Raw genomic sequence first — 14,210 nt, 5'->3', positions numbered from 1 at the left:
CAGATGGTGCCTGAGGCATTCTGTAGAATAGTAAGCAACTGTGTTTTTATCCCTGACCAGAAACACCCATGTTTTACATCTACATTGGGAACCCACAACAGGTTGTACACTGTCTAGATGGAGATGCCTCTGAGCACTGGGTGAGTTGCATAGACAGATATTTACCATCACTGATGTCTTCCGTCTATACAGAAGAGCCAGGTGGATTTCTGTGAGCACAAACTACTCCTTTGAGAAAACCAACTTAAAATTATTTCTGAAAGAACAATATTCTAGCAATTATTATAATTATGTTACCCCACAGTGAAATAGCTCCAAGTTTTAATAATTTTAACAAGTAGAATTCTCAGTCTTGAACACACTATGTTTGGAGACATCCAAGTTTAACATATTGCAGAAGGAACAACAGCTGGTTTAGTTGGGGTAAAGAAGAAACATATTTACTCTTTTTTTAGCAGATAGTTCTCCATCACAAATGCCATCCATCAGTGAGCTGGATGGTATCCAAATTAAGACGGAAAATTAGATTTCATCTTCCAAAAGCTTTAGTTCAGGAAAATATTGATACACTGGGAGCCTCAAAATTATTTTCTTAGTGATGGATACATGGAAATTTTCTTATTTCATCACATAAAAAACAACAGTTTTTTTCAATATGCTTTATTTTATTTTATTTATTTATTTTTTACTAATTGAGTGATTCCACCATGATTAAACAAACTGCAATTACAGATTCAGTTAACTGTTAGCAGGTTTGGGAAGAATCAAAACAAATTTGTGTTTCTTGGCTCTTGATTATATTATCTGCTTTTATGATGAAGTTTTACAACTCCTTGACATCCTTCTAGTCACTGCATCAAAAATGTACTGTGCTATGTTCTCTAACTACACCTGTGTATGTAGAAGAAGCATGGGCCATGGTGGTTGGGTAAAGTCAGGGCTGCAGGAATACAGGCACCACTTGAGATGGGCAGAAGGCAAGATACAATGGTTCTAAGCTGCAAACACAGAGAAATTTTCATGGAGAAGGAAAGACACTTCCTGGGTGAAGCCTAAAAGGCAAAACCAAGAGCTAAGAACACTAAATCAAAAAAAATCACTGTCATGGAGAACTATCTTGGTCAAGGACATTTCTTTTTGTCCTGGACATTGCTCTCAAATAAGGAAACTCAAAAGTAACAAGCCTCTGGCTAGCTTTCAGAACTGTTACACAGTTCACATTCTTTTCTTTCTCCTTCCTTCTTTCTACCCTCCTTCCTTCCCTTCTTTTCTTCTTCTCCTTTCTTTCCTTCTTTCTTTCTCCCTTCCTGATTCTTTTGTTTCCTTCCTTTTCTTCCTCCCTTCTTTTCTTCTTCTCACTTGCCCTCTCTCCCTTCCTTACACACCTCCTTCTCTATCAATCTCCTTCAGTATGTCTTGTCACCAGCTCACAGTTTTATGTTGGGGTTAATGAGGATAAACATCCTAACCTGATGAAGGTCGTAAGATCAGAGAGTGAGTGAGCATCATCGTTGTTTTAAGCCACTAAGCTTTAGAGAGATGTGTTGCATGGCAAAACTATACAAATATGATCTTAGGTTCCTCTAAGAATTAAAATCAGAGTAAGACTGTGTTTTAATATATCGCTGCAGCATGACTCCCTTTCCTTTCACTGGGTAAGAAATAATGAGATTGAAAACAGCTGCCTTGGACCCCAAGATGGAAGTCATGTGCTCAGGATGGCAGAGCCAATCTGTCAGAACTGCTCACTTGTGCATCATTATATAAGAAACAATAAATGGTCCTGTTTAAACCTCAGTAAGCATTGTGTTTGTATTTTTCTGTTATGGTAGATGAATCTGTATTCTAACTGCAACTTCAATTTTTAAATTCCACTAAAGCTAGTAGACTCATCAGTTCTGCCACCTACACATCAGTATCTCAGACATTTGCATTGCTCTTTGATAAATTAGAAAGAACATGGACATGTAAAGGCAAAGAAATTACTCATAAGTTGACTTGGATCTACTGATTGAAATAGTGTAATAGTTGTTTTGTAAAGTAGCCAGCATTTAAAGACTATGTTTCAAGGTTTATTAGATTAACAGAGAAATGTTAGCATTTTTGAACAATTGACTTTTTTATGTGCTGGTCCTGGAGCTTGAACTCAGAATCTGCGTACTGTCCTAGAGCTTTTTTTCCCTAAAGACTAGCACTCTGCCACCAGAGCCATAGCTCCACTTCTGGCTTTTTGGTCACTAATTGGCAATAAGTGTCTCAGAGACTTTCCTGTATAGATTAGCTTCAAACAGCATTCCTTAGATCTCAGCCTTCTGAGTATTTAAGATTACAGGCGTGAGCTACTGGTACTGGATACAATTACTTTTCTCATCCAGTGAGTTTACCTACTAATAGCTGTGGTCTACTTTTTTCTTTTTTGAGGTCTGCACATCTAAGTAATGCAGGAGGCAGAGAGCACAAACAGCTTATGTAGCTAGATGATGCACAGTATATTTAGCGATCAACTTGGTGAAAAATGACAGACACAATAGCTTCTTACAACTTCATAAATAAGACTCTCATTAATTGCTAAGATTTTTACCAGTATGTTTGCTAGTCAGGATAAGACAGATTGTGCTGTGGTAACTTCTGAATCTCTGGGCTCAACTCAAGAAACACCTAAATCTTGCTTAGTTTACATGTCTAGTGTAGGTTGGTAAGGAAGTCTGCTTATTGTAGGTTCTCAGGGGTCCAGACTAATCTAGGCTTCATTTCAATACATGCTTTCATAAAGCAAGGAACATGGAAAAATGCACAGGGTCTCTTAAAGTCCTGCGCCACATATGCATGCACATTTCATTAGGCATGAAAAAGTTTTAACAGGTATGGGAAAAGTATGATCCTACCTTGTTCTAGGAAGGAAGAAAGCTGGAAATATTGCTGATTGATACTAATAGGTATCCTGACCACTAATTACATCACCAGATGCAGTACAAATAGACTTCTAGTAACATCTCAGCTCTGAACCCCTATGACTGACTGAGTCACTCCTAGTGTTATGTAGTAGGATTTAATTAAGAAGTGTCCACTAGAAATGATTCTTTATTTTTTGCAAAGTAATAAATAATGTTGAAAATGACGATCTCTGTGTTATCTCTATTATCTGGTACAAAAATGCTAGAAATTTATTCTAGAATATAGAACTTGGAATGAAAGATATCTTTTAAAAACTCAGAATGTATCTATCTGCCTTTTGTCTTTTAACTCAACCACATGAATTAAATGATCCTTACTTTCCTTCTTTGTACTAGCTGCCAAGAAGAGAGGAGTTAAATTTTTGCCCTATTAATGAAACTACTTCAAGTTCTTACTTCCTCTATCTAATTCTTCATTAATTTATTTTAAATTTTCTTTTAAATTTTATTATTTGTTTAGCAGTCATTTAAAGGGATCATTTATATTGTAAAGGACCTCAACTTGTCTGTGAAAGGAGATTTCAAATCATTAAAAATAATCTATGTTTGACAAAAGCTCTCAGCCTTTGACTAATTTTTTGTTCTCTATACTCAATAACTGAACTGTGCTTAGCACAGAGAAACACTCAGTTAATATTTGCTGAGCAAATTACTGCTTGAGTAAATGCATTTGTCTAATTCTCAAGTGTAGCTCTGAGTGTAAGGAAAGTACACTTCCTGCTCCCCACATATACACACCTTCTTATTTTGGGAATGTTTATCCCATGACTATTTTCCTCAAGAGTTACTACTTGGTTAAAATAGCAAGATTAAGTATTCTTTTAGGTTAGTGATATATTTGATATGTAGATACCGAAATAAAATAAGTGTTCTCATGCATCAGCAGCTATAGTACATCATATGAATGTCCTCTTTACCTGGATGCAAGAGACCTCGGGATAATGATAGTAATTCTTGTCCATTCCTCAAAGTCCCCCGTGTGATATATGGTGGGCTCGCTCAGTTCTCTGGAACTCCCTTCACATCCTTTGCCAGCAGAAGCTGGGAAACAGCCTTCTTTCACCAGAAACCAGGACATTCCAGCATCGTGTGAATATTGAAGAAAGACTGGGGCAGTGTTGCTGAATTGACTGGCACACCCTATGTTCAGCTGTTAAAAGGAAGAGTAGAAATGTACAAGGTTTTCTCTCAAGATATCATTCAATAAATGAGGGATTAGAGCAGCCAGAGCCCCTTCTACCAAGTCTGTATTAAATTTACATGACAAGAACTAGATGGCTCAATGCCAGCTATAAAATTATTTTTCTTTTTCATAAAATTATCCTTCTTTCTTCCTTTTTTTTGTTGGTTGTGGGGCCTGAACTCTGGGCCTGGGTGCTGTCACTCAGCTCTTCAGCTCAAGGCTGGTACTCTACCACTTGAGCTATAGCTCTACTTCTGGCTTTTTCTGCATATGTGATGCTGAGGAATTGAACCCAGGGCCTCATGCATGCAAGGCAAGTAATGATCACTTTTTAACAAAAAAGCTGGGTTGTGAGGATTTCTTAGGATTATAGAAGAGGGAAATATTGTGACTATGGTTCTCAAATCCCAAACAAAAGATAAGTAAAGAAGCTGCTTCCTTTTCCCTCCAGAAGGAGGGAATAGGCACAACAGGCACAAATTCCTATGAGTGGTTACTGAGTCAGAATATAGACACACTAAATTTTGTAGTTATGTGTTCATCTGGTATTAGTGAGGTTCAAATGAATTAGTTTTGATGAACATACTACTACTCACACATCACTGAGTATTACAGTTTAAGACTATTTCTTTCTAAATTAAAAAATGTGCAAATGAATTTTAATGCTGTTTTGGTTTGCATTTTTGATATAGCTGTTAACTGTTAAGACTTTTTCCTTATTTGTTTAGTTAATACTGTAAAGAACTAGTCAGGGCACTCTTTTAACATCAAGAACTACTTCTACTACAGTGTTCCTTCGGAATACACTGTGACTACTTATTCTCCAGATCATTCATTCTCTAGGTTGTGAGCTCCTTGAGAACTGCTAGGGCCCTTTTTTCCCATTTCTATGCTCATATTATCTAGTGGTATTCATTTAAAAATGCTCCACAATGGCACATTTTTGTACAAATAACATCAAAATTATATATAGGTTTCAACTATTCAATCTTTGAATAATCTACATTTTATATTTTTTTTTACTGACTAATAACCATAGGTTAACAGCTTTCTGCTTGTAATGTAAGGATAAAGAATTTCCTTAAATATTATGTCCTCTTGTTCTATAAGGCCTTTAAGATATCACACATATATACACACATACACACATAAACACACACATACACACCACACACACACATATATATATATAATTTAATTTAGATTTTTTTTTAAAGTTCAGGATATTGTCCTCCAGATCTGCAGGCCATTAATACTATGATTTTATCAGTAATTGAATAAACAAGATATTAGGTCAAAGCAGTATAGTATTCTGGAAAGGTATTTGCTACCAAGGTATTTTGTACCATTTTTCAATGTTACCAACAAACAAATACAGATTCATATATTATTATTCATGTTATGACCATTGGCAGCTAGGCATGAAAATCTAAATGAGGAAGGATACCATTTCATTGATTACTCATGATTAGTTTCCTTGTTTACAGACATGTGGAAATTATATTTGAAGAGCTTCTTATAAACATCTGACCTCTTTAATAATTCCATTTGTAAAATATTAAGCATCTGCATCCTGCCATTATGCAAGGACAATGTAGTTGTGCTAGTTCATTAAAACTGCATTACTTTTGACCCTCAAATTCACCAATGGGATTTTATTATAAACATGATGAAATTTTGATTAAGGTTCTGAGACAAGCATTTGTCAAAGTCAATATTGGCTGTAAATGCTGCTACGTTATCACAGTGCTGAAAGATAGTTAATACGCTTTTAGGAGAATGATGATATACAGGATGAAGTTTACTGAATTAAAGGAAGGGAAATTGAAAATCTTATAGTCAAAACATAAAATAATTCTTCAGTCCAATCACCACTACCAGAGAGCTGAACAGGAGAACTTATTCAACATGATTCAGAAGCACGGCATTCATTAAATAACTATCAGATTGAAGTCCTAAAGAAAATTTTATTTTTAATTATGGAAGAGTTCTATGAACATCATGATATAGCCATAACTTCTGGGACTCCTTAAAAACAGACATACTCTTTTCCTCATGAATAGAGATGCTAAGTTTTGCCATTTGAAAATTATGGAGGTTTCAGTCAAGTGAGTCCCTTCGATAGTATACAAAAATTTTGTGCTCTTAAGTCTGGAAAATGTGTTTGCGCCTTAGTCTGTTCTATCTTTGTGCATACATACCTTGAACTGAAGCACATATCCAGGCTTCAGTGTCAAATCTCGAGTTACTGCAAATCGGTCCCCATCTGACTTTCCAAATACCATGGCTGATGGTGTGGCAGCACAGAAAGTTTCATTTTTAACCATTCCTTCGTTAGCCAGTATCAACCACACACTCATTTGATTCATAGGGTAATCAAAAGCGGGCTTCTCATAGAAGTTCTGATGGAAACAATGGAAAGACAACAGGAAGACAATAGGGTGACTTTGAAAACAAGAAAGGAACTTTCAGTTCATGACATGCTATGGGCCATGTAGCTTTCACATTGGTGGGAAAATAGAGAAGATATTTTTCCAAACCTGAAAAAAATGTATTAAAATTTTCTGGTGTTAACAACTGTAATTATTTTGCTATTGTATAACTAATCACTTTTTAAAGACATTAACAATTTTTCTTGATGACTTAGCCAGACTCTATAATAATCTTTTTTACATCTGAACAATATCCAAACTGGTAGCCTAAAGATGTAACAAAATATTAAGTACAGATAGTTAAATTTATTTCACTTCATTTCATTTATTTATTTATTTTGTGTGTGTGTTGATAATGAGGTTTGAACTCAAAGACTGGGCATTATCCCTACACAGCTAGTACTCTACCACTTAAACCAGACCTCCATGTCTCTTGGAATTTCTTTCCTGGGCTGGCTTCAAACTGCAATTCTTTAAAAAAAATTAAATATATATTTTTTATTGTAAAGATACTATACAGAGGGGTTACAGTTTACATGAGCAAGGTAATAAGTCCATTTCCTATTGAGCATTGTTACCCCTCGTTCATTTTTCCCTTACCATTCCTTTCTTCCCTACCTCCCTCAAACAGCCTCCTGAGTATTTAGGACTACAGGCATGAACCACTTGTGTCTAGCTTAGACAGTTACACTTCTGTTGCATACTCTTTGGGCAGGCACAAAGTACTTAAGGAAGAAAGTGGATCTTTGTCTCATGGACTTTACAATCACTTCTTTGAATTCCGGGTGAGAAATACCTGGGGCAAGGTTGGGTTGACAACTGGGATAACCTGCTTCTGCTTCTCAGACAAAATGATGATGTCATCGACAGCCCACTGGTCGTAGTCCTCCCCTGAGAACACAGGCTGCCACCAGCGAAACCGAGTGCAAGGGGTCTTAGCAGCAGCTGGAAGCTCCAGATAGACGAATCTGCATAATAGTAAACGGTTTGAGGCTGGGAAAGGAAAGGCTGTGTTTTCCTTAGATGCTGGTATAACAACATGGGTAGCACAAGAGAAAGATCTGTTTTGTTTGATCTTAATGTTGTAAGAAAGTTTGATCCTTGTCATGTTTATTTCATTTGCACTTGTATCTTTGGGGAAAATGCTTACATTGTGTTTGATTCACTGGCTGCTGACTAACTTGTTCATACTTTTAAAAAGAGATATACAAACAAGTAGGTTAATTGTAGATTATCACATCAACCCAGTGGAAACTATTGCTCAATATGATCAAAATGGTCTTGGAACATGCTGATACTTCTTTTGGTCAACAGTGGTCAATCACTTTGTTTTTTATTTTAGTCATTTGTAAAAAAAAATCTTTAAACATGTAAGCATGAATACACATGGTTTCTGTCCACTCGCTCAGAGGAAATGAATTCTACATGGTGGGTTAATCATAAATTGTTAATGATTTCTGAGTTTGTCTATTTTTCCCAACTGTCAACACTTTGGAAACATGTCAACAACAATTCAATCTTGGAAGCTGCAGGTAGAATCTGCAGGTGAGTGGTTACCTGGGCCGGCTGAAGTCTGAGAAGTACATCTCGGCTAGCAAGTGCCACTGGATGCCGCCATTGTTGCTGTACTGAAGAAGGACGCCCTCCTCACGGCTGTCTGGCTTGTTGCATGCAGCACTCTCTCCACCTATCTGGATGTAGAACTGGACAAAGTCCACCCAAGAAGTATCCAGATCCCAGCTCACCAACTGTCTTTTCCCGGCCTTTCCAAAGGACAAAGAAATCGTCATCAATCATCTGGGAGGTCTCTGGCATTTTGCTCTTTAGATTCAAATTCACACAATTATTGTAGAACTATGAGGAGTTGGTCCTGTTTCCAGTTAAGATGGAGAAAATGAACAAGTTATACTATTTCCTGTTTCTGTCCTGATTGTGGAAACTGATCCTGGATACATTTCTTTACTTTCTTAATCAGTGGTCTTTATACCCCATTTTGAAACCCTGGAGATTTTTTTCATTATACACAAGATTACTTGAAAGTGAAAAAATAAAATTTAATGAAAACACTCTCAACCCTTGCTTTGTCAATTTACTCCTCACAGAGTAATGGGGAGTGACTTGTGTACTGTGAAATCAGCTGGAGCTGAGTTTGAATATCCGCATATCTTTCTTACTGTTCACAAGCTGTGATACCTTTCTGAGTTTCAATTTTCCTCAAAGGTCTACTACGGGCAGTAATACTTCCTCATCTAGTGTTGCTATGATTAGATAAAATAGCATGGGACATGGCGACATGTATGTTAACTAGCACACTATGTGCCTTCCTGAAGGAACATCCTCCCCACAGATAGACCTTGACCCTCTTCTCCTCTGGGAATTAAAGTGAATATAGCAAGACAGAAACTGACAGAGTTCAGCAATTTCTCAGCCTCTTAGAGTCTGCCTGTATCCTCTCACTCTTGAAGCTGGGAGGGAATCACTGAAGTAAGCTCTTACAACCACTTAATAGTCTGTTTGTATTTTAAACATTTAAAAATGTCCACAAATCCCTTTCTTTACTTGGTATGTCTTCTTGCACGGCAGGATAATATTTGAGGTATTAAATTTGAATGGACAAGGATAATGTAATTATTCCTGTTGTGTGTAAATGGTTTCAAACTAAAGAGACTGAAAAGTGATCTGCTTATGAGATTCTTGTACCTGGATGGACTTTAACAGAGTGAATTCATGGAATATTCAAAACTGCTTTTGAAGATTTCATAAGAAGTTCAATTGTCAGTTAGGAATGAAAACTGAGTGTAGTGTGTTATGAAAAACACCTCCTACGCTAATCCACTAAATTTATTAGTAAACGTTTTCAGGGTCTAAGAGTGAGACCCTAGGGTTTGAGCCCCACACTAAAAAAGAGAAGACAAAAACAAAGCATCCCCCTCCAAAACCACTCGTAAGGTTTCAGTTATTAGAAGTCACAGGGGGAAATATTTGGAGCTAATAGAGAATGCTGCTATTTGGTAATATTAAAGGCTAAGTAAGAGACCCCCAAATAAACTAGGCTTGCAAAATAAACAGTTAATTCTGAGGTAAAAACCTCATTCTTTGAAACTCTACATTGGAAGAAATCTTATGCATTTCAACAAGCTATACATACTTTTAATTTTTCTTACTGTTGATTTGGAATATGGTGACAACTCAGAGATCCTAGTATTTTTGTATCTCAGGATCACAATAGGAAGAACGACTTTTAGAAGAACCTAGCAGGTTAATTTCAATCTCACAAACTCTTGTGAAAAACTTTCAATGCAAAATGAGCCAGAAGGATATAGATATGATAGGAGAATTATAAAAAAAATCCAATTATCACCATTAGCTGGTTGCAGTGATGGTCTATTGTGGAATTACAGAGCCAAGTGGTTATTCCAAGAGATGACAATACTCGTCTAACAAGAGGTTTGGAAAGGGTGTTTTGTAGGAAATTTTAGGTGGTAGAAAATATCACACAAATGCTTAGTTTGTATTACTAGAGTCTAGTACAAATAGTTTTCTCTTTCCCAGTGGCCTGGAATGAGGAATAGTGTTTCAAAGAAAAAAAGAAAAGAGAATTGGGTCACGGGTTTATGCAACAGAAGCTTTGAGGTTTTTCTCTGATACTATGGTGAATGGATTTATGTATACATGTGTAGACACACATGCACAAATAATAAGTGTGCATGTCTGTGTGCATGTGTACTTCAGGGACAGGCTACACCTTTCCTCTTTTCTGGCCTATAGAAACTACTTTCTATTGAACTGATGGTATTGTGAGATACGGCTCAGAGATTTTCACACTGCAAGGAAGAATAATTCATGGAATAAAAATGAATTCTAGATTAAAACAGTTCACCTCTTTAAGGGTGTAGCTAAAATAAAATATGTCTTAATGGGCAACATTCCCAAAATCTAGAATTTTAATAATAAAAACTTCTAAAACTCTTCATAAATCTTCACTTTTGTCTTTCATTAAAGTTTTCTTTAATCAGAATAACACTAGGTATTCCAAACACTTGTTAGAAAAATTATCATTTCTTTAGAATTTTTGTTTTGCAATTTTCTTTCAATTCACTCATTCATTCATTCATTCATTGTGCCAGGTAGAACATGACATGCTATTGAAATCATGAAGTTTCTAGACTATGACCGAGGCACCGGTGAGAACTGAGGGCTGCAGACCAAGCCTTGATCACTTCTTGAGTTGGTGTTGGGCATTGGATTACTTATCAATTCTCCAATCTGTTTGGTCTTATGAGCACTTAATGATATGTAATTGCCCACAGCATGAAATGGAACTCCTATTCCATGTAGCACTTTATTTAGAGGGGCTCAGTCAGTGGCTGTCTGTATTCTGACAGCTACTGTGAGGATAAAAATAAAAGCATGATCAACATAAGTATAAATGAGAAAATAATTCTAAGACTAGAGACCAGTACAGTTTTCTCTAGCTTCCAAAAGTTTCATGGATGCAGCAGTCTTACAGCAGGACTGGTAGAAAAGATTCTTTGAATGCAGGGTGAGATAGGGTGGGTGGGATTTGAGTAGGGGGTAAGTTGTAGCCCCTGAGCATAGACAGAGAGACTTGCAATACTCAGACGATGAGTTTCCTGACTGTAGCAGATGAATCATGTTTAGAAAAGGAATACAAGTTATGCGAGTAGGGGAAAAGTACCAGAGATCCCCCTGAATATGTATGACAAAGAGAGGGAAAGAAGCAAGTATGTCTTAGAGAACTTAATCTGGGGTGGTGTGCAAATAGATTAAAAACCTTCCTTTGAGTTACTGCATGTTCTCCATTTAAAAATGCGTATGGGTAGGGACTGCCAAACTGCATTCTCCATCTCTCTACTGAACTCATGAGCACATGAGCCTGGCTCTACCAATCAGAGTACTTTTATTTCATGCCTACCAGGACACCGGAGCCTACCAAACTGCAACCTTCCTGCATTTTCCTTTTGAATTACTTACAAAACTCTGTGGCTACAGTTCCATTTTCGTGATGATAGCAGACCTGAGAATAGAATCTGCTCTCAGGGGAAAATTTTATTGGTATTTGAGTTATTGGAACTCCATCTAAAATTTCTTTGTGTTTTGTTTTAGTTGCATGGGCTGAGTTTCTCTCTTTTGAGGCTTAAGATGGTTTCTACCACTTAGAATTCTAAACGGATCCACATGACAGACACAATAAACAAACAACAAACAAAAAGACCCTGAGATATTTTTACAAAAAAATTATAAAATAAACCTGAATTGAGAGGTTAGGGGGAAAATATTGATTTTTGAAATAATTTTAAGTTAGTTGCGTGATATATATCTGGAAATATTCCATGCTGCCATCTTGAAATCTATTCTTATAAAATAGAATTATGAAAGTTAACATTGTTTGTTCTTAATAAGTCTGTTCTTCTTTCTTTTATGCCTGTGTTAACCCATTTTAAAACTCTCAATATCCCAATACACACATAAGAAAACTGAGTATAAAGAGGTATTACGGCTTTGTAAAGTGAACCAATGAGTGAGTTCTGGAATATGCATACAAACCTAGTTAGTCTCACTCCAGAGACTATCTTGAAGTAGAAGGAATGTGTAACCCAAACATGTTTCAAATTTGGGTATATGTAAATATGTACATGTACATATATTTGCTGGTGTATTTGAGCACATACTAATGCATATGTGCATATAAGAAGCACAAACTTTCGTTTCTGCACAATCACAAACTGCATACCCATGCCTAAACATGTACATTGATTATCAACTGTATCTATAAAAATAATTATCAGGAGACTTTCAATGCCAATGAACAGGAAATGTTGTTAAATTGAATACATCCCTGATTTCCTATTGTTTTTTTGTCTTATTTACTTCGTGATTCTTTTGCTCTGCACCTGCATCAAAACAAAACCTGTGTCTATTTTTGCCCTTGCTTTAAATTAATGTATCTTGGATTTCTGCCCAAACAAACTCTGCAACATACCATTCCTATGGTAGATCACTTGCACCTATCTATTTGTTATGTGATATGAAAGAGGACATTTCTAACTGTCCCAGAATTAGTGGCTGCAATTCCTTCTGGAAAGAATTGCCATTAAGCAGTCCACATTCTAAAGATAGCTACCAGTAATTAAAAGAGTTCAATATGTTGCTCAGGTTGAAGTCTTGCTCCTCACCCCCACGTCCCTTTACAAGTATATAAGGAGATAAATCGCAACAGAGAGGGGAAAGAATGTCCTGTCCAGGATGGATGAGGGAGGAGAAGGAAGTAGTTCCCTTGTTCCTATCTCTAACCAAGCAACATGGCCTGGGATGCCCCAAGAGAATCAGTCTGTAATTCTGCCTGGAATCTCAGTTCCTGGTTGTGTCTAACCACTTTGCATGCCTAATCTTGTGCTATCACTAGGAAAGCTTAATACTGCAAGGAAAATTTTTCTGCAGAGTCTATATACCAGAAGCCACCAAAGTGAGCCAGAATAGAACCTGAGATATCTTCTTACCACAGACATCTAGTCAGTTCCCTAAGAAGAGCTCTGCACATCCTCATCCCTACCATTATTCCCCTTCCTCCCATCATATTTCTGAGATTAACGGACTGACAAATTTATTAAGCACTACACAAGTGCTTTCTACATGTCAGTGACCCTTCTATATCATTGACAAATACAAACTCACTTTATCCACCTAATAACCTGAGTGAGGCAGATCCTCTTACTGTCTCCACTTTACAAATGCAATTAAGTCACAAGGTTAATGTGCTCCATGTCACAGCACTAAATAGTGGTAGATTTGGATTGAATCCCACATTCTGGCTTTTAACTTCTAAATTATACCACTACTCCTGCTCATCCCTCACCCCAGACTCACATCCTCCTAGAGGTAAATCAGAAGAGGCCAACAGCCTATTCCACTCATTGACTCTACAAGAAATGAGCCTGCAAGTGGTAGAGCTCTAGCCTTGAGCTGAAGAGCTGAGGGACAGCGCCCAGGCCCAGAGTTCAGGCCCCACGACTGGACCCCCCCCCACCAAAAAAAGAAATGAGTCTGGAAGACAGAAAAGCAAAGATTTAAATCAGGTACAATATGGATAGAAACTTTAACTAACTTTATAACTAGTGAAAACTGAATTTATAGCAATTGAAAACAATCATAAAATGAGAAACTTGCCCAAGATGTAAGAAGTCACAGAATATGACATAAAAGCAAGGGACGGGGAACAATGAAGCCATTCCATATTTATACTTTTGGAGTTCAGGCTGTCTTGGGAAACAGTCATATATGAAACTAGCCCTGTCCTTAACAACTCGTGCCAGTTCTGGTCTTACCTTGCTGAAGTATAGAGATGATCCAGAAGAGATGACCCCACATCCTTGTTCTGGTTTTACAATTTCTCCTCCAATAACTTCTTGCCAGTCAGACTCCCAACCATTCTGATTCTCAAAATCTGACATAATTGTAGAGGGAAGCATAGCGTCTGGATGACATTCAGTGCCTTGGTAGCCCTGGTCACACCTAGGGGAGAGAAGCTCAGTGAGCTACTCATCAAATTATCTGGCACACAATGGCCATCCTTCCCAAGACATTTCCTACATCTTACACTTTACCTCAGGTCTTATCCTT

At 37.0% G+C, this 14,210-nt stretch overlaps 1 protein-coding gene across 1 annotated transcript in view; it reads right to left on the bottom strand.

Annotated features, from left to right (window-relative positions):
* Reln (reelin) overlaps positions 1-14,210 on the bottom strand; it is a 323,527-nt gene that overhangs the window by 93,899 nt on the left and 215,418 nt on the right. The window contains exons 23-27 of the mRNA XM_013034723.1: positions 13,916-14,102; positions 8,127-8,332; positions 7,366-7,537; positions 6,339-6,539; positions 3,872-4,104 (exon numbers count right to left, since the gene is read on the bottom strand). Of these exons, the coding sequence (XP_012890177.1) occupies positions 3,872-4,104; positions 6,339-6,539; positions 7,366-7,537; positions 8,127-8,332; positions 13,916-14,102 (999 nt within the window). The remainder of the gene's footprint in view (positions 1-3,871; positions 4,105-6,338; positions 6,540-7,365; positions 7,538-8,126; positions 8,333-13,915; positions 14,103-14,210) is intronic.

This window comes from Dipodomys ordii, unplaced genomic scaffold (genome assembly GCF_000151885.1).
Source record: "Dipodomys ordii isolate 6190 unplaced genomic scaffold, Dord_2.0 Scaffold195, whole genome shotgun sequence".
Taxonomy (NCBI): domain Eukaryota; kingdom Metazoa; phylum Chordata; class Mammalia; order Rodentia; family Heteromyidae; genus Dipodomys; species Dipodomys ordii.
Note: the sequence above shows the minus strand (reverse complement) of the source record. Positions and strands in the feature narration are given on the sequence as shown.